We start from the raw sequence: 18,082 nt of genomic DNA on the forward strand, positions 1-18,082 counted from the left end.
CACCAATTACAGAACAGTTAACTGTCGTTTTTAAATTCATACAAAGAGAAGCTGTTCCCAAGTAATGCATTTTTAAATCATTATGAATGAATGTGTTTTTAAAGATGAATAAGCAAGAGAACGCACTTGTCATATTGATGGATTGATGTATGAAAGAACTTGGCTTTGTTTGCAAAACTTTCTTGCTTCTTGCAAATATGCAATCTTTTTTTAACTGAGGCCAGCACTTAAGATGTAAAAACACTCCACTAACATGAAGTCTGTTAAGCAGAGGACTCTGTTTGGAACTGTGGGCTTGTTAGGTTAACGAACATTTTAATTAAAAATTTGGTTTTAATGGTTTACCAGATCATTCAAGCACATGGCGGCACTGTGGACCCTACGCTTACAAGCAGATGTACGCATCTTCTCTGTGAAAGCCAAGTCAGTAATATGTATGTTCAGGTAAGCAAAATTAATAACATAAGTTGACACATGCTCATGTACTGAAGTATCACTGAAGTATGTCAATGTTTGCAGGTTTTATTGTACAGAATAAATAACACACTATTGGTCAAGTTCTTCAGTTTTCACTAACACAGAACACATTCCATTGCTGTTTCTGGGAATTTGTCTCAGTAAAGAGTGCAAGATTTGTCACTGTATTAATAACTTCATAGCTCCAGTGGGGAAAGAAGTTGACAGCATATGTGAAACTGTCACAGTTATTAGATTCACAGTGTGGAGTATCAATACAAAGAATTGGAGAAATTATGAGACCCTGCAATTTAAGACTAGAAAATAGATTTTTAGAGTAGTTCTACATTAAATATTTACATTTTTTTCATTATTTCTTTTTTAACCTGCTGTGTGCTTGTCTTTCTGACAACTTGTGATCTGATCTCATTAATTCACCATTTTCCTTTTAAATGGAAGTTGTTTTATAAGTAAGACTACAATGTTCAGTATTTCAGCAGATACGTGATCTGTACATACAATTGAAAATAAGTGATAAAGTGGAACCATACAGTATAAAACTTGTCCTCACTCTGAGGACACAGGCTATGTCAATGTTGTTTTTAAGTGACATTTCAGAATTGGATGTTTGCAGGTTTGCCACTTGGTCTTCTGTGCATACATTTACCAACCATTATGCCATTCCTGCGGCATCCAGAGCAGATGCAAACTTTGTTAGAGCAGTCCTGCAGTCCTTGTTTAAGTAGATGCCAGGCCCCACCTATGCAGGTACTGCTTGTGAGTCACCTAAATGGAATACACGTCTGAATCTGCTCAAAGAAGAAACAGTTACTTGCTGTAACTGTGTTTCTTCAAGATGTGATATAAATGTGTATTCCACATCCACTCCATCCCCTCTACATTGGAGTCTATACTCTTGATTTTTGGTGTGAAGGAACTGAGGAGGGTCGCAGCGGTGCTGCCTCGTGGAGCCAGGGGAGGGGTTACACCCAGGAGGTGCAAGCGTCACCTCCCAACTAGTACTGCTAGGCAAATTCTCTGGTTCTGGTGCTCTGGGTGTGTACATACCTAAGTAGAGTACACATCTGCATCACATCTCAAAGAGCTATAGTTACTATAGGTAACCGTTTCCTTTGACCAGCTCCTCCATAATATTACAAGAGAAATAAAATGTATATTCTGGAACACCCAGGTCTCATGTTCATGGTATGTCTGAAGGAGATGTAGTGTGAAAGAGGGCACCTAAAGGGCTGGGGAAAAGTATTATATACTCTGGGAGCTCAAAAGAGCAAAACATGCCTTTTTAATGGGTTACATGGGTGTCCTAGCATACTGTTTTTAATATAAGTTAAAGCAAGAGTAACAACTTCTAACTGTATATACATGTGTTGGTAGGCTGTGAGAGAAAGGAAGAGGTGCATCACAGCACACTGGCTGAACTCCATCTTGAAGAAGAAGAAAATGATACCACCACATCGAGCCCTTCATTTTCCAGTGGCATTCCCACCAGGAGGAAAACCATGCTCTCAGCACGTAAGAAAACCCGAAGTTAAAACAACTAGCATTTCCTTTAAAAGCTTAATTGCACCGAGTATTGAATATTTGTTGTATTGGGGCAGCATTTACATATCCAGAAAATACCTATTTGAAGTAAAATGTGGACTCCTTTTCCCAATGGTGGAATTGGCTTCAGATACATGTAAATAAAGGATTTTCTCTTGTTCTTACAAGTGGTAGTTAGAACTTTTCACTTCTATGGTGTGTACCATCCATTGATCTCAAAGTGTTTTATGCATTAATGAGTTTTAAGCCTCACAACAACACCCTTTAATAGTTCTCCCTCTTACACACGAAGAAATTAAGGCACAGAGATTAAGCAAATTGTCCAGGATCGCACAGCAAGAATCGAGATTAGAATCTAGGTCCCCTGTTCTTTAACCACTAGACTGTGATCACTTTTCTCTAACTTCATAGATGCTAATGTTCTTGCAACTGTAGCAGTTTTTATGTTTTCATTTTTAATGCTCAGCATTGGGAAATCCCAATTTGCAGGACCAAAAAGAATAATGAAACCTGTTCTTTGACTGATAATTAACCATTCACAAACTCAAGAGATTGGATTTTGATACTTAAGGTTGAGAAATGATACTTTTTTGAGTGCAGTGGATGGCGTCTTAGTTGCACCACTTTCATTACCACTAACGGCAAAACCCACCACAAGACACTGAACTTTCCCCATACAGGTCCTGATCCTTCAAACGTTTGTGCATGAAGTCACTGAGTAATGTTTGCATGATTGGGGCCAAAGCCAGTAGTTTCAGTTCCTGTAACTTTTATGAGAAGATTTTGAATTCAAGTAAGGAGGGACATGTAGCATAGGAGATAGAAAGCATCATCTTAATATAGCTGTTAACTGGGCAATGAAGACTGGAAGATTTTTCAATTAGCAGAATTTAATGTTTGCACTGATGCCTGAAGCAGGATTTGTAAAGGCCAAAAGCAACCTATTAATTTGGGTGTTAAAATATTTAATCTTGATGCATTCTCAATAAAGAAAGGTTGATGAGGACTTCGTAGGGGTCAGACAGCAAGAAATCAAGTAGTCAGTCAGTACTGTTCAGTTCATTGCAGTATAGAAACCGATCTCATTGGTCCCAGATCTCAGTTACTGAGGTCCTGCACTTGAGCCGGGAGTATATTGAGGGAGCATAATTAGCTTGAAGTTACCTTTTGTGCCCCCCGTATTCTGATGCAGCTAGGGTCCTGCTGTGCCCCTGGTGTAAATTAGTCCAGTCTAGCTTCAGGGCCCTAGGAAGGAGAGAACAGTTGCAGTGCCACAGCCGCGGCATGTGGGAGTGGGAGAAACGCTGATGTAGAGCCCTTATGCCTGCTGAAGAGGCACCCTATGAACCACTGAACATTCTGCAGCCTCAGGGCCCAAGTAAGTGGGCTCTCCTGATTAACGAAGCCTTATTGGAACCAGTGAGGTTGTTCTGGCATATTCCAGTATTCTGCGCCCCCACACCTAAGAGGGCCAAGAGGGGCTATTTTGTCAGGCAAAGGGAGCCGAATTTATGTTCTCCCACTCTACCCCCAACTCCCTGGTGATACAGGCTGCTACAGAAAGGACTAGGTCACAATACTTTTGGACCACCCCATCAGACAAGGACTCCAAAAGACTCTACCTTCTGGGGAGAAAGGTCTTCTCTTCCGCTGCTTGCAATTTTGCATTGTCAATTCCCAGGCCTGCTAGTTCAGTACAACTTCAGCAACTATTCTAGGCTGGTAGCCTCTCAGGACAAACTTTCCCCTGAAGACAGACCCCAATTCCTCTCCCTTCTAAAGCAGGCAAGTTAGTGGGAAAAACAGCCCTTCAGACTGCAGTTGATGTAGTGGATACAGCATCAAGAAATTTAGCCACTAGTATGGTTATGAGAAGGGATTTTTGGTTGCAATCCTTGGTCTTTCCCAGGGAAAAGAATACTATCCAGGACCTTCCCTTTGACGAGGAAACCGATGAGACTCTTCATTCGTTAAAGGACTCGAGGTCGACCCTCCACTTCCTGGGGATCTACACACCAGCTCCAAAAAGGAGGCACCAGAGTCAGACCTATAAACCAAGACCGCCTCCCCCTCCTCATGCTTTCTACTACCAATGTCCTGCCAAGTCTCCATGCAAACAGAAGACTCAGAGGCTCTGCTTTTCAGCCCTCTCTACCACCATGATTGTGACCCATTCTCAGCCCCCTCATAGGATCCACGGTAGATCCATGCTTACCATCACTGGTGCCACATACCCCTTCTCCTGCCACTTTTGTAGGCCATTTTACTCTTTTGCCCACAGTTGAGAGCTAATCATGACAGACAGTTGGGTCTTGAAGCTTATCCATCAGGCATCCTCTATAAGTTCCTCTCTTTCTGTTTTTACAAACCCCCTTCCCCTCTTACGAGGTGATTCTTTAACAGGAAGTGGAATCCCTACTACAGCCTCTGTGGTGACAGCCCAGATGAGACCTCAGGGCCGTACAGTTTTTCCATATCTGGAAGACTGGCTCCTGGTAGGATGCTCTCGATGGGAGGTCAGGTCAGCTACACAATTCCTCATTCAGTTTCTCGCATCCCTGGGGATTTGTCTGAACAGAGAAAAGTCCATTTTATCCCTCACGAGGATGCTCAACTTTATTGGGGCAACATTGGATTCTGTTTCTACAAGTGCCTTCCCTCCTCCCTGCAGAAAGATTTCAAATGATGTGCAACCTGATTTCTCTGATATCCTGCAGACCAAAGACTACAGTGAGAATGTGCCTATCCCAGTGAGGCCACTCGTGTGACACCCTTTGTCAGGCTTCATCTATGATGCCTAAGGGCCCGGCTCAATTCAGTCTACTTGCCCAATAAGGACCACATCAACGCCAAGGTGATCATTCCTTCCAGGATCGTCGCTTCCTTCATATGGCGGTCGAACCTAGAAAAGGTGAGAATGGGAGCCCCCTTCTCTACTCCCACTCCTGTTGACACCATTGTAACAGATATTTCCCTTCTGGGGTAGGGCACCCACCTGAACAATCACACTGACGGGACACGTGGACCCCACAGGAGGCCAGGCTACACATCAACATAATTGCAACTGTGGGCACTCCGCCTCATATACAAGGCCTTCCTCCCACTTATATGTGCCTTCCATATCCAAGTGATGTCAGACAATATCACTGCCTCGTCTACGTAAACAAACGGAGAAGCAAGATTTCTACCACTTTGTCTGGAAGCAGTCAGGCTTGGAACTGGTCCATCAAGCACAACATTCCTATCCAGGTAGCATACCTCCCAGGTATTCGCAGCTCCTTAACAGACAACCTCAGCAGGTACTTCTAGGCAGACTGCAAGTAGGAAATCCACAGCCTATTCCGACAGACATATTCATGCAATGGGGCACACCTCCTGGGACCTCTTTGCATCCCAAACAAAAAACCCCTTCCCCTATGTTGCTTCAGGGGAGCCATAGGCCATGACTTCCAAGATGACGTTCTCCTGTTGTTGTGGACGAACGTTTTCATGTATGCCTTTCCTCCCATTCCCCTGCTTCCACAGTTCCTGAGAAAGAGGTGCATCAAGGCCAGCGTCATTCTCCTAGCACCCTACTGGTGCAGTTTTGGTTCCCAGAGCTGCTGTCAATGTCAGCCTACCCTCCAGTAAAGCTCCATCCCTTCCCAGAACTCCTAATGCAGGACAGGGGCAGAATCAAAGACCCCCTGCCTGAGCTCGCTCCGCCCCAGGGCCTTGTGTTTGAATGGCCGTTGGAAGTAGAACTTTCTTGTTCTTCTCCTGGTCCAAGCTACACTTACCCAAAGTAGAAAAGATTTGACTAGGACTTGCTCTTTAGCTAAATGGAAGCATTTCTCCACCTTTGCACAGCACAATCAGTCTTACCCAGTCACTTCAAGTATCCTGATTGTTTTAGATTACCTCCTGTCTCTAAAGAAGTCTGGTCTTTTGATCGGCTTGTTATAAGCTCACCTTGCAGCCATTAGTGCCTTCTTCCCTCCAGTAGCTGGGCACTCTCTTTTTACCCACCCAGCTATGACACAATTCATGAAAGGTCTCATTGAGGCCTTCCTGCCAGTTATTAAACCTATATCGCTATGGGATCTTAACCTCGTGCTGTCAAAATTCACCAGACTACTGTTGGAACCTTAGCAGTGTGCTTCATGTCCCACCTATTCATGAAAGTAGTGTTTCTAGTGGCCCTCACTTTGGCCAGAAGGGTCAGCAAACTGGGAAGATCCTCCCCAGAGGCCTTTCAGAAGGAAGAGGTATCCTTTTGCCTCCAGCCTAAATTTCTCCCCATGGTTATCTCTCAATTTCACATCACCCAGTTTATTCACTTATCTGTCTTTTTTTCTAAAAACCCCATGCTTCTCCTGAAGAGAAGAGACTTCACTCCCTTGGCATCCCACATGCAAAGAACCAAACGTATCAGAAAGTCACCAAAACACTCTATTGCAATTGCAGAGAGATCCTGAAGTCAGGCCATATCTTCTCAAAGAATTTCTAAGTGGGTTTCTGGCTTCATTGTCAAATGCTACAGGCTAGCTCACAGCCCACTCCACAAGAATACAAGCCACCACTATCGGATCTGTGCAGGAACTCCCAATGCAGGACATAGGTACAGCCACCAGCTCCATACACATTTCCTAGACACCATGCAGAAGTCCAGGCCTCTGTTGCAGATACAGCAGTGGGATCTACAGTATTGAAAGCATCTTTGCTTCTGGCTTCCTCACACCCCTGTTCCAGCTTGCCACCCACTCACGTGTGGAATATACATAGGAGCCAGCACTTGAAGAAGAAATGGAGGTTACTTACCGTACCTGGAAGTTCTTTGAGATGTGTGATCCCTATCTGCATGCCACTACCTGTCCTCCATCCCCTCTGCTTTGGATCTGGTTAGATTTGCGGTAAGAGGAGGAACTGGGTGGGGGGCATCCACCCTCACTGCCGTTTATACCCTCACTCAGAAGCACAAGGAGACCTACTGTGCAGGTGCAGTCCAACGGATACTGCTTGTTAAACTCTCCGGACTCATGTCCACGGTGTGCATGTGTACCCACACGTGGAATTCAGATAGGGACCACTCCTCTCCAAGAACTTCCACTTACAATAAGTAACCTCCATTTTATTGAGACACACTGACAAGTTCACCAGGCTAGAGAAGAATAATCTCTCATTTATTTGCAACCTTTGTGTGCATCTGTGTAAATACTGCCTAGTTCTTTTATTATTATTATTTATTATTACTATTATTATTTGTAACTTTCGTTCTTTTCTACAATAGATTATCTCAGTGACCGGATTTGTTGATAGTGACAGAGATGATCTCAAACTAATGGCTTATCTAGCAGGGGCCAAATACACAGGCTATCTGTGTCGCAGCAACACAGTTCTCATCTGTAAAGAGTAAGTGGTTTATTTCAACAGCATTCAAATCTTCAGTAACCTATTTCCAGTCTAGCTACAAAACTATCCTTGATTATGTTAGTGACTTCCTTGCTATGTTATTCATTTATAGCTATTTCATAATAAAGGCACTTACGTGTTAATTATTTTTTTCCTGGAGTGATCCAGACAACTGCAGTATGGATGCCCAGTTTTATTAATTATATTTCTAAGTCCTGTTATATTCCAGTAATTACAATTTTTTACTTCTGACTTTAGAAAGCTAACTTTTGAGCCTTTAAGTGTAAATTTTATTTCTTTTAAAGAGAAGGTACAGTTATTAGGCCATTTATAAGTAAATGGTTAATACTGATTGGTTAAAAGGTCTTCAACTAGAGCCATTTTAGATCTTCTGTTCTGGGCAGAAATTCTAGCTCACCAACCACTCACATGTATAGCAAAAACATCTCTTAGGAAAAACAGTATTTGGCTGCAACTACCAATAAAAAATACCCAGAGGGTAGGCTGAAAAGAGAATGTTGGTATTCTAGAACTTACTGAAGAAAGTACCTTTTTACTAATGTGAATATTCCCCCCTCCTCCCCTCCACACAATAAGGCCTACTGGGTTAAAGTATGAGAAAGCCAAAGAATGGAGGATACCATGTGTAAACGCACAGTGGCTTTGCGATATATTGCTTGGAAATTTTGAAGCATTACGGCAGATTCAGCATAGCCGATATACAGTGTTCAATCTTCAGGATCCACTTTCTCCTACTCAGCATCTAATTTTAAACCTCCTCGGTAAGTGGGAATTTCCATTCACAATATCCTGTATACCACAGAGATTAGCCTACTGGACAAAATTATAATTGTACTCAGTCATATTGGACTGTGTCATATCTTTTTTGTAACAAATTACTCACACAGTCCTATGTTTTTTCTTCACCTCTTGTAGATGCTTGGAGAGTGCCATTGAAGGTATCATCAGAGCTACTAATGGTATGTTGACTTAGTCTTTCAGTTGTGTTTTCAACTAGTTATTGCTAGGGTTTTGTTGTATCCATGTATGAGAGAGTAGGTGAAAATCAGGATGGGTATAAAAGTATATTTTTTTAAAAAGCCTCCTTCCTGTATTTGATAATGTTCTCCATGTTAATTTATTTTCATGCTTCAGCAGAAAAAGAAAAGAAATCATTTTGCAAAATCCAAGCAATTTTGGGTGCCCACTTGAAATCTCTTTAAGGATTCTGGTTTTCAGAGGATCAATATTCAGCACATTCTGAACCTGAGGCCCCTTTTAATATGTTTCAGGTTGGACAACCAAAATCATTAGTCACTTTTGAAAATCTTGGCCTTAATGCATATGTCAAGGTTCCTCCCCCACTCTGAACTCTAGGGTACAGATGTGGGGACCTGCATGAAAAACCTCCTAAGCTTATCTTTACCAACTTAGGTCAAAACTTCCCCAAGGTACAAAATATTCCACCCTCTGTCCTTGGATTGGCCGCTACCACCACCAAACTAATACTGGTTACTGGGGAAGAGCTTTTTGGACACGTCTTTCCCCCCCAAAATACTTCCCAAAACCTTGCACCCCACTTCCTGGACAAGGTTTGGTAAAAAGCCTCACCAATTTGCCTAGGTGACTACAGACCCAGACCCTTGGATCTGAGAACGATGAAAAAGCATTCAGTTTTCTTACAAGAAGACTTTTAATAAAAATAGAAGTAAATAGAAATAAAGAAATCCCCCCTGTAAAATCAGGATGGTAGATATCTTACAGGATAATTAGATTCAAAAACATAAGTTTTGCCTAGAGGGGTTCTCTAAGTTACAAAAAAGATACACAGACAGAAATAGTTATTCTATTCAGCACAGTTCTTTTCTCAGCCATTTAAAGAAATCATAATCTAACACGTACCTAGCTAGATTACTTACTAAAAGTTCTAAGACTCCATTCCTGGTCTATCCCCGGCAAAGACAGAATATAGACAGACACACAGACCCTTTGTTTCTCTCCCTCCTCCCAGCTTTTGAAAGTATCTTGTCTCCTCATTGGTCATTTTGGTCAGGTGCCAGCGAGGTTACCTTTAGCTTCTTAACCCTTTACAGGTGAGAGGAGCTTTCCCCTGGCCAGAAGCTTTTACCCTTCCCTTTATATTTATGACAGCATAATATTTATACTGCGCAAAATTAAGGCAGAATTGTTCCATTCATATGGCTTCAAGTACTGTTATGAGTACACAATATGAAGTTCCAAAATCACGGACTAGATACCAAGTGAAAGGCATTTGTTATCTTATTTAAGAATATTATGTTCTAAAAAGTTGTCTTGATAAAAAATGTGGTAAAACTGTAGTGTAAACTGTCAAAAGCAAGGAAATTTAGAATGACTGTTCCACATTTTCCTCACGTTTTCTTGATATTGCAGTCCATACTGTAGACTATGTAAAAGTTCTTTTATTTTATTTAGACTAATATAAATACAAAAATTAAGGTTGAAGTGACAACTTCCACTCTGAATTTCCTTTTTTGTCAATGTATAATAACATTAACCTATTTTATGATCTTGAAAACTTTGACTAGCATTTCTCTAGCTTTTAACAATTTCACGTTTGACTCGATTTTATGTTAATTCTAGTTTGTACCAATGAATATACAGTTCAGTTGTACAACAGATGGCATTCAGATAAAATTTCACATTGCACACAAAATACTTGCCTTATCTTTTCTGTTCTGGATTATTTGTTATGTCAGTTTTATTACCATACTCTTTAGTAAGCAAGAGCTGATTAACCTCTACGTCATTTGAACTTTTTTTTTAGCTGTCAAAATATTTTAAATAATTCCATTTTTTTTCAAGCACTCAGCAGTGGACAAAACCAGTACTAAAGTATCCCTGACACCTGACCTTAAGCCCGATGCCGTCTTCCAGTTTTTTAAATGGATTTTAGATACTTAGGAATATGGTCTTGTGTGCCTGCACTATTTGGTACTTACCACAATATTTATGGAGGGACTGATTGACTAAGTAGGCAGCAATAGGATATGCAGCCTTCAATTTCTAGGTTGCCAGTTGAAATGTAGCCTGTGCTAGCACACATTTTTCATCTACATGTAGATTTAGTTGCCTTCATATACTTTAAAATAGGGGTTCTCAACCTTTTTCTTTCTGATGCCCCCCCCCCAACATGCTATAAAAACTCCACGGCCTGCCTGTACCACAGCAACTGTTTTTCTATATATAAAAGCCAGGGCTGGTGTTAGGGTGTCGCAAGCAGGGCAATTGCCTGAGGCCCCATGTCACAGGGGGCCCCACAAAGCTGAGTTGCTCAAGCTTCAACTTCAGGCCCAGTGGTAGGGCTTGGGGCCCCAGGCTTCAGCACCGCACAGATTTGCTTTCTGCCCTAGGCCCCAGGGAGTCTAACACCGGCCCTGCTTGGCAGACCCCCTGAAACCTGCTTGTGGCCCCCTCAGGGGTCTCCAGAGCCCTGGTTGAGAACAGCTGCTTTAAAATATAGGAGTTAAATGTTTTATTGTGAAACAGAAAAACTAGGATGGCTAATCAGAAAGTTTGTGCTTACTTCAGACACAAATGTATGGTGGTCTAATTGCAGGGTGTGAGATTGCCCCTGAAACCAAAGCAAAATGAATCAAGTCTTCAGCCTTCTTCTAAACGGGCAAGGTAAGAATAACTGGCAACCAGTGACAAAAGCTCATTAACTTCCTTTTGCACAGGCTTCTGTTTCCTTTGCTATTAAAAAACTTAGGAGAATGTCCACAAAACTGTCCATTAATTGTCCGCCTGTAACCATCGAAGCCCTTACTTAGTAAGATGGTTGTATCTGGCAAAAATTTTCTACATGTTGCCACTAGGGCTGTCAATTAATCGCAGTTAACTCACCCGATTAACTCAAAAAAATAATCACAATTAAAATAAAATAATTGTGAGTATCGCACTATTAAACAATAGAATACCAATTGAAATTTATTAAATATTGTTGGATGTTTTTCTACATTTTCAAATATATCAATTTCAATTACAACACAGAATATAAAGTGTATAGTGCTCGCTTTATATTATTTTTTATTACAAATATTTGTACTGTAAAAATGATAAAAGAAATCTTATTTTTCAATTCACCTTATACAAGTACTGTAGTGCACTTTTTTTATCATGAAAGTGCAACTTACAAATGTTGGGTTTTTTGGTACATAACGGCACTCAAAAACAAAACAGTGTAGAACTTTAGAGCCTACAAGTCCACTCAGTCCTACTTCTTGTTCAGCCAATCACTAAGAGAAACAAATTTGTTTACATTTACAGGAGATAATGCTGCCCATTTCATAATTACAATGTCACCTGAAAGTGAGAACAGGCATTGCATGGCACTGTTGTAGCTGGCGTCGCAAGATGTTTACGTGCCAGATGCGCTAAAGATTCATGTGCCTCTTCATGCTTCAGCCACCATTCCAGAGACATGCGTCCATGCTGATGACACTCGTTAAAAAAATAATGCATTAATGAAATTTTGACTGAACTCCTTGCAGGAGAATTGTTTGTCCCCTGCTCTGTTTTACCCGCATTCTGCCATATATTTCATGTTATAGCAGTCTCAGATGATGACCCAGCACATGTTCGTTTTAAGAACACTTTCACTGCAAATTTAACAAAATGCAAAGAAGATACCAATGTGAAATTTCTAAAGATAGCTACAGCACTCGACCCAAGATTTAAGAATCTGAAGTGCCTTCCAAAATCTGAGAGGCATGAGGTGTTGGAGCATGCTTTCAGAAGTCTTTAAAGGGGAACACTGATGCAAAAACTACAGAACCCAAACCACCAAAAAAGAAAATCAACCTTCTGCTGGTGGCATCTGACTCAGATGATGAAAATGAATAAGCGTCGGTGCACACTGCTTTGGATCGTTATCGAGCAGAACCCATCATCAGCATGGATGCATGTCCTCTGGTGGTTGAAGCATGAAGGGACAAATGAATCTTTAGCGCATCTGGCATGTAAATATCTTGCGACACCAGCTGCAACAATGCCATGCAAGTGCCTGTTCTCACTTTCAGGTGACATTGTAAACAAGGCAGCATTATCTTCTGCAAATGTAAACAAACTTGTTTGTCTGAGCGATTGGCTGAACAACAAGTAGGACTGATTGGACTTGTAGGCTCTAAAGTTTTACATTGTTTTATTTTTGAGTGCAGGTTTTTTTTTAACATAATTCTACATTTGTATGTTCAACTTTCACGATAAAGAGATTACACTACAATACTTTTGTATTGGTAAATTTTGTTTTTTAAAGTACAAATATTTGTAATCAAAAATAAATATAAAGTGCGCACTGTACACTTTGTATTCTGTGTTGTAATTGAAATCAATATATTTGAAAATGTAGAAAACATCCAAAAATATTTAAATACATGGTATTCTATTATTGTTTAACAGCAGGATTAATCGCGATTCATTTTTTAATAGTGGGATTAATTGCGACTCATTTTTTAAATCTCTTGACAGCCCTAGTTGCCAACTATGCACTGGAGGAGATGGAAGAAAGAGAGTACACCCAGGTAGTGAACTAGAAGAGAGAGGGGAGGATAGGATTTGGAGAAATTGCGGGGGAGAAATTAGAGAGGCAGAGAACTGGGGGCTTCACAAGCAGGTAAAGGGAAGAAAGCAGAGACAGTGAGAGGAAACGGGATGAGAAGTGGAGAGGAAAACATGGAAGTAAAAAATAGAAAGCAAAACTGAAAAAAGGATTTAAAAAGGCAAAGAAACAAAGAGAACATAGAAAAGGTTGGGAGGGGAAGAGAGAATGGACAAAAGAAAGTGAAATGGAAACACCATATTCACATAAAAACATAATAATTGCAAAGGCCTCTTTTTAAATACACTAAAAAGTGAACTCATGAGCCTTTCATGAATCCGAGACTACATCATCTTGTGAAAGATTTCTTCACTCTGTCTCCAAAACTGGGCCGAGCAATTGAGCAGAGACTTCTAAAGGGTTAGCATTCATGGCACAAACAATATGTTGCCTGTTAATGTAAATGCTTAACTCTCTAGATTAAAATCATGCTGGATGATTGGTTTGACATTGGTGATTTTTCTCTAGGGAATCATTCTGCCATTCACTGTGTAAAGTCTACAGTCCTTTATAATGGTGAAATGTTTAACTTTATCTACAAGTATAAATAAGAAAAGCAGCCAGGGCATCCAATATGTTTCTGGAAAAGTGCTGCAGCTTAAGAAGCCTTTTTGGAGATAGTCTGACCTCCACTGGGTCAGGACTGTGCTCAGTCTGTGCCTTGAACCAACTTAAACACATCTTGTTCTCAGGTTGGCAACCTTTTATCAAAAAGTCATAAATCTTGAAAACCTTTACTTGTGCGGGTAGTCCCATGAGTAAAATTTTGCAAGATTGTGCTTCAGTGGTTTTAAAATAAAAACATTGGTCCCAGTCTTCATGATGTCCTGTATTTTTCTATTTTGTAGAATTGAGGACATACCACCACCTACTAAAAAGCTCTCACCAGAATTGACCCCAATGGTGCTCTTCACAGGATTTGAGCCTACACAAGTCCAGCAGTATATCAAGGTGACTTTCATATTTTTCACTTATGCACAATATGTTGGAACGTTTAGCAACTTTAGATTATTTTCCCGAATACATCAAGTTTAATTTGTGTCTACAAGACTTTAGCAGAACAGGCCTAATGGATATAAAGAGAGAAAATTGTAGGGAATGGTTTTAAAATAGTAGAGAGTATAGTTTTCGGTATATTGAGTTTTATCTGCTAGTTTCTATCCAAGTTAGCCTTACTCAAGTACTTCATGCTTGTGTCTAATTTTTTCTTTCCTCATGTTAATTTTCAAAGGGGTGGGGGTACCTTCTGTACCTCCAATAGCAAACTAAATGACCAAGTTCAGGTGAGGAACATATGAATTACGATACTGAATCAGACCCAAGGTCCATCTGGTGCAGTATCTTGTCTCTGACTCTGTGCAGAACCAGATGCTTCAGAGGAAGGCGCAAGATTACCCCACATCTGCCTACTCCGAGTTATCTGTCTCCCATGAATGTTTAATCCTGCTTCTTCACAGACATTGTTTTACATTTTAAAGCATGAGGCTTTATATCCATTCCAAAACTTACTAATTGTTAAAACTCTGGATATTCTTGTTACCCATATAAAAGTCCAGTCCCTCTTTGAACCTTGCTATGTACTTGGAGCTAGATTCAGAAATGAACTTAGGTGTAGCGATGTTCAGCCTGAACATGCCTAACCATGCCTAGAAAATCCCTGGGATTCTCAAAGCCTGAATTAGGTGCTCAGGCTCCTTATACAATGCATGCGGAGAGATAGACTCATCAGAATGGGAGTCACAAAAGCAAGCACATTAAATGGATCCCTGCCTAAGCCAACCAATGGGAGATGCCAAGCAGAGGGGTGTGTCCTAAGCCCCACCCCTCTCAGGGAGGAGGACCTCCCTCATAACTTTTAGCCCAATGAGGTGTATTCCACATATGGGTACATACGCGCCTGAGTCCAGAGACTTTTTAGTAGTGCGTCCATTGATCTGCATATGCGCAATTGTTTTTCTTGTGCTCTGAACCAAGGGTATAAGGGGCAGTGAGGACTGGAGCCTCTCCAGTTCCTTTGTATCATCGCATGGCCTGAGTCAGAATCTTCTGTGTCCACAGCTTCGTTCTTTGACTGCCTCAGTCTGTGTATAAATATTGTAAATAGTTTTACTACTTTACTCTTTTAGTGTTAAGTACTAGTATAGTTAGTTAGTTGTTTTTCCCCATCCTGGGGAAATCATCCACGGGAGGCTAGGATTATGCCCAGAGTCCCAGGGTTACAGAATTGTGTTTCTCGCCCCCCCCTCTCCTTTTCAGTGAGTGACAAACACCAGCACTGCTTTTAGAGCCTAGGCAAGGCTCACATCTTGGCTAAGTGCAACATTTGTTGTTCCTTCCCTCCTAGAACTCGTGCGAGTCAAGACTTAGAAAAGGCCATGAGATCTCAGTCAGATCCGGGCTAAGGACAACCCCCTAGACATCACCTTTAGTCAACAGGAAGAGTCCCTCCAAGCATAAGCTTAGGGCTCGAGACTGAGACTTCTAAGCCTAAGGTGAAGGCTTCTCATGAAAGTAAGGGGCATTGTCACAAGCACAGAGACAACATTCTTCCAAGGCTGCCCCAAAGAAAAAAAGACACACACCCCCCCCAACCCCTTCAAGTTGGGAGAGTTCTTTCCCCCTGGTCCTAAAGATTAAGGCCAAAGTAAACCACCTCAGCAGGAGAAAGTGGCACGAAGGAGAATGGATCCATTTGTTCCAGTACTGGTTCTGATATGCTGACAGAAAAGCATTCACTGCCACTCCCTTTAACATCCAGACCATACTCTGCCAATAACATCACGGCCCTGGAGGGATCCAGCTTCCAATGTGACTAGGGAAACACTGGATCCGACAGTTCCACCAGCTGATTCTCTCCATATCCCTAGATGGTCCGAGACCTACGTCTCTCTGGAGGACATCTTTGTTCTCCCCTATCCTCACTCCCCCCTACTCTCAGGTTCGCCTTTATTCACAGACATAACTGCTGCAGAAGAGGAAGCTATTTTGCGGTCCTGGGGTCTCTCTCCTCTCCCACCCTTGAACCTGGGTACTGTATCACTTGTTCTGCCAGAAGTTCAGGATCCAGCTTTTTCATCTGATGAGTCAGAGGTTCTAGAAGAGCCCCACCCTATCATGCAGAAACGGGTCTAGAGAGATCAGGGTTTCATCCTGTAATCAAACTATGACTTTCTCAGAAACAGGTAAAAAGAAAAGGAGGACTTGTGGCACCTTAGAGACTAACCAATTTATTAGAGCATAAGCTTTCGTGAGCTACAGCTCACTTCATCGGATGCATTCAGTGGAAAATACAGTGGGGAGATTTAAATACACAGAGAACATGAAGCAATGGGTGTTACCGTACACACTGTAAGGAGAGTGATCAGGAAAGGTGAACCATTACCAGCAGGAGGGAGGGGGGAGAGGAAGAAAACCCCTTGTAGCGATAATCAAGGTGGGCCATTTGGAAATGGCTCACCTTGATTATCACCACAAAAGGTTCCCCTTTTCCAAATGGCCCACCTTGATTATCGCTACAAGGGGTTTTCTTCCTCTCCCCCCTCCCTCCTGCTGGTAATGGCTCACCTTTCCTGATCACTCTCCTTACAGTGTGTACGGTAACACCCATTGCTTCATGTTCTCTGTGTATTTAAATCTCCCCACTGTATTTTCCACTGAATGCATCCGATGAAGTGAGCTGTAGCTCACGAAAGCTTATGCTCTAATAAATTGGTTAGTCTCTAAGGTGCCACAAGTCCTCCTTTTCTTTTTGCGAATACAGACTAACACGGCTGTTACTCAGAAACAGGTGGCACCCAGTGCCAGGGGGTTCACCTCAGCTGGTTTATCCTTCATACTGGGATTACCCAGGATCAGTACATGAACCTTACATGCCATAACCTGGCCAACACCAACTGGCCCCATCGGAATATGTAGAAGACTGAGCTGAACTGGATCCAACAGTTCCAATGGTTTTGGGAGCAATTTCATTGTCTTTTCCAGATGAGGCAGTTATCCCATCTTCACCATCTCTGCCTGACAACTAGAGGCAATATCAGTAGCTCCTACAAAGCGTGGTGTCCAAGCTCCAGATACAGCTTGAAGAGGTTCAGGAGTCCCAACATAGATTGCTGGATATCTTGCAACCTTTGGGTCCCAGTTGAGCAGCCCTCCCTATCAACAAGGCCATCCTGGATCCAGCTAGAACTTCTGCTTCCTGCGCTCCCACCCCAAAGAGTGCTGAGAAGCGCTACTTTGTTCCATTTAAAGGGGCAGAGTTTCTATTCTCTCACCCATCATCCAACTCTGTGGTGGTACAAGCAGCCACTGAAAGATCCAGGCTGCAGCACCCCAAAACTACACCCTCGGACTGGAGTGCCAAGTGACTAGTCCTCCTAGGAGGAAAGGTCTTTGCCTCACTCCAATTTAGAATTTCAAATTATGAGGCCCTTCCTCCTAAATACAACGTCACTAATTATGCAGAGTTTGTTGGATTTTCAGGACAAGCTCCCTCAGGAAGATAAAGTTCAGTTCCAGTCCTTAATTGATGAAGGAAAATTATTGCCCAAAACTTCTCTCCAGGTGGCAGTAGATGCTGCAGACACTGTGTCCAGAGGGATGGCTGTGGCCATTGTCCTGAGGAGAGATTCCTGATAGAATCCTCGGGTTTCCCTGGCGAGGAGCAGAGTACCATTCAAGATCTCCCCTTTAATACAGTCAACCTGTTCAATGAAAAGACTGATGAATCTCACCACTCTCTCAAGGACTTGAGGACAACAGTTTGTTGTCTGGGTATCTATTCATAAACCTAAGAGGAACCATCATAAGCAATGGTACAGACCACTTCTTCAGTCATTTTACCACCAGTGCTCCCAGGAACCACCACACAAACAGACAATACAAAGGCCAAGATACACAGCTCCTGCATCATCAATTGCCACACCTTACTCTCACCAAAAGAATTTCTTTTGATGAGACTGTTGAGACCTGTATCCCTTTATTGATGCCACATCATCCTACCCTTCAGTATTTTGGAGGCCACCATATCCAGTTTGC

At 41.9% G+C, this 18,082-nt stretch overlaps 1 protein-coding gene across 2 annotated transcripts in view; it reads left to right on the plus strand.

Moving 5' to 3' along the window:
- Window positions 1–18,082, plus strand: part of PAXIP1 (PAX interacting protein 1) — a 95,627-nt gene that overhangs the window by 57,084 nt on the left and 20,461 nt on the right. For both annotated transcript variants that reach the window (XM_084621604.1, XM_084621605.1), the window contains 7 exons: window positions 349–444; window positions 1,852–1,989; window positions 7,289–7,410; window positions 8,008–8,192; window positions 8,347–8,390; window positions 11,009–11,076; window positions 13,897–13,999. In XM_084621604.1, the coding sequence (XP_084477730.1) occupies window positions 349–444; window positions 1,852–1,989; window positions 7,289–7,410; window positions 8,008–8,192; window positions 8,347–8,390; window positions 11,009–11,076; window positions 13,897–13,999 (756 nt within the window). The remainder of the gene's footprint in view (window positions 1–348; window positions 445–1,851; window positions 1,990–7,288; window positions 7,411–8,007; window positions 8,193–8,346; window positions 8,391–11,008; window positions 11,077–13,896; window positions 14,000–18,082) is intronic.

The sequence above is a fragment of the Lepidochelys olivacea genome, assembly GCF_965140295.1.
Source record: "Lepidochelys olivacea isolate rLepOli2 genome assembly, chromosome: 2".
In the NCBI taxonomy this organism is placed as follows: Eukaryota; Metazoa; Chordata; order Testudines; family Cheloniidae; genus Lepidochelys; species Lepidochelys olivacea.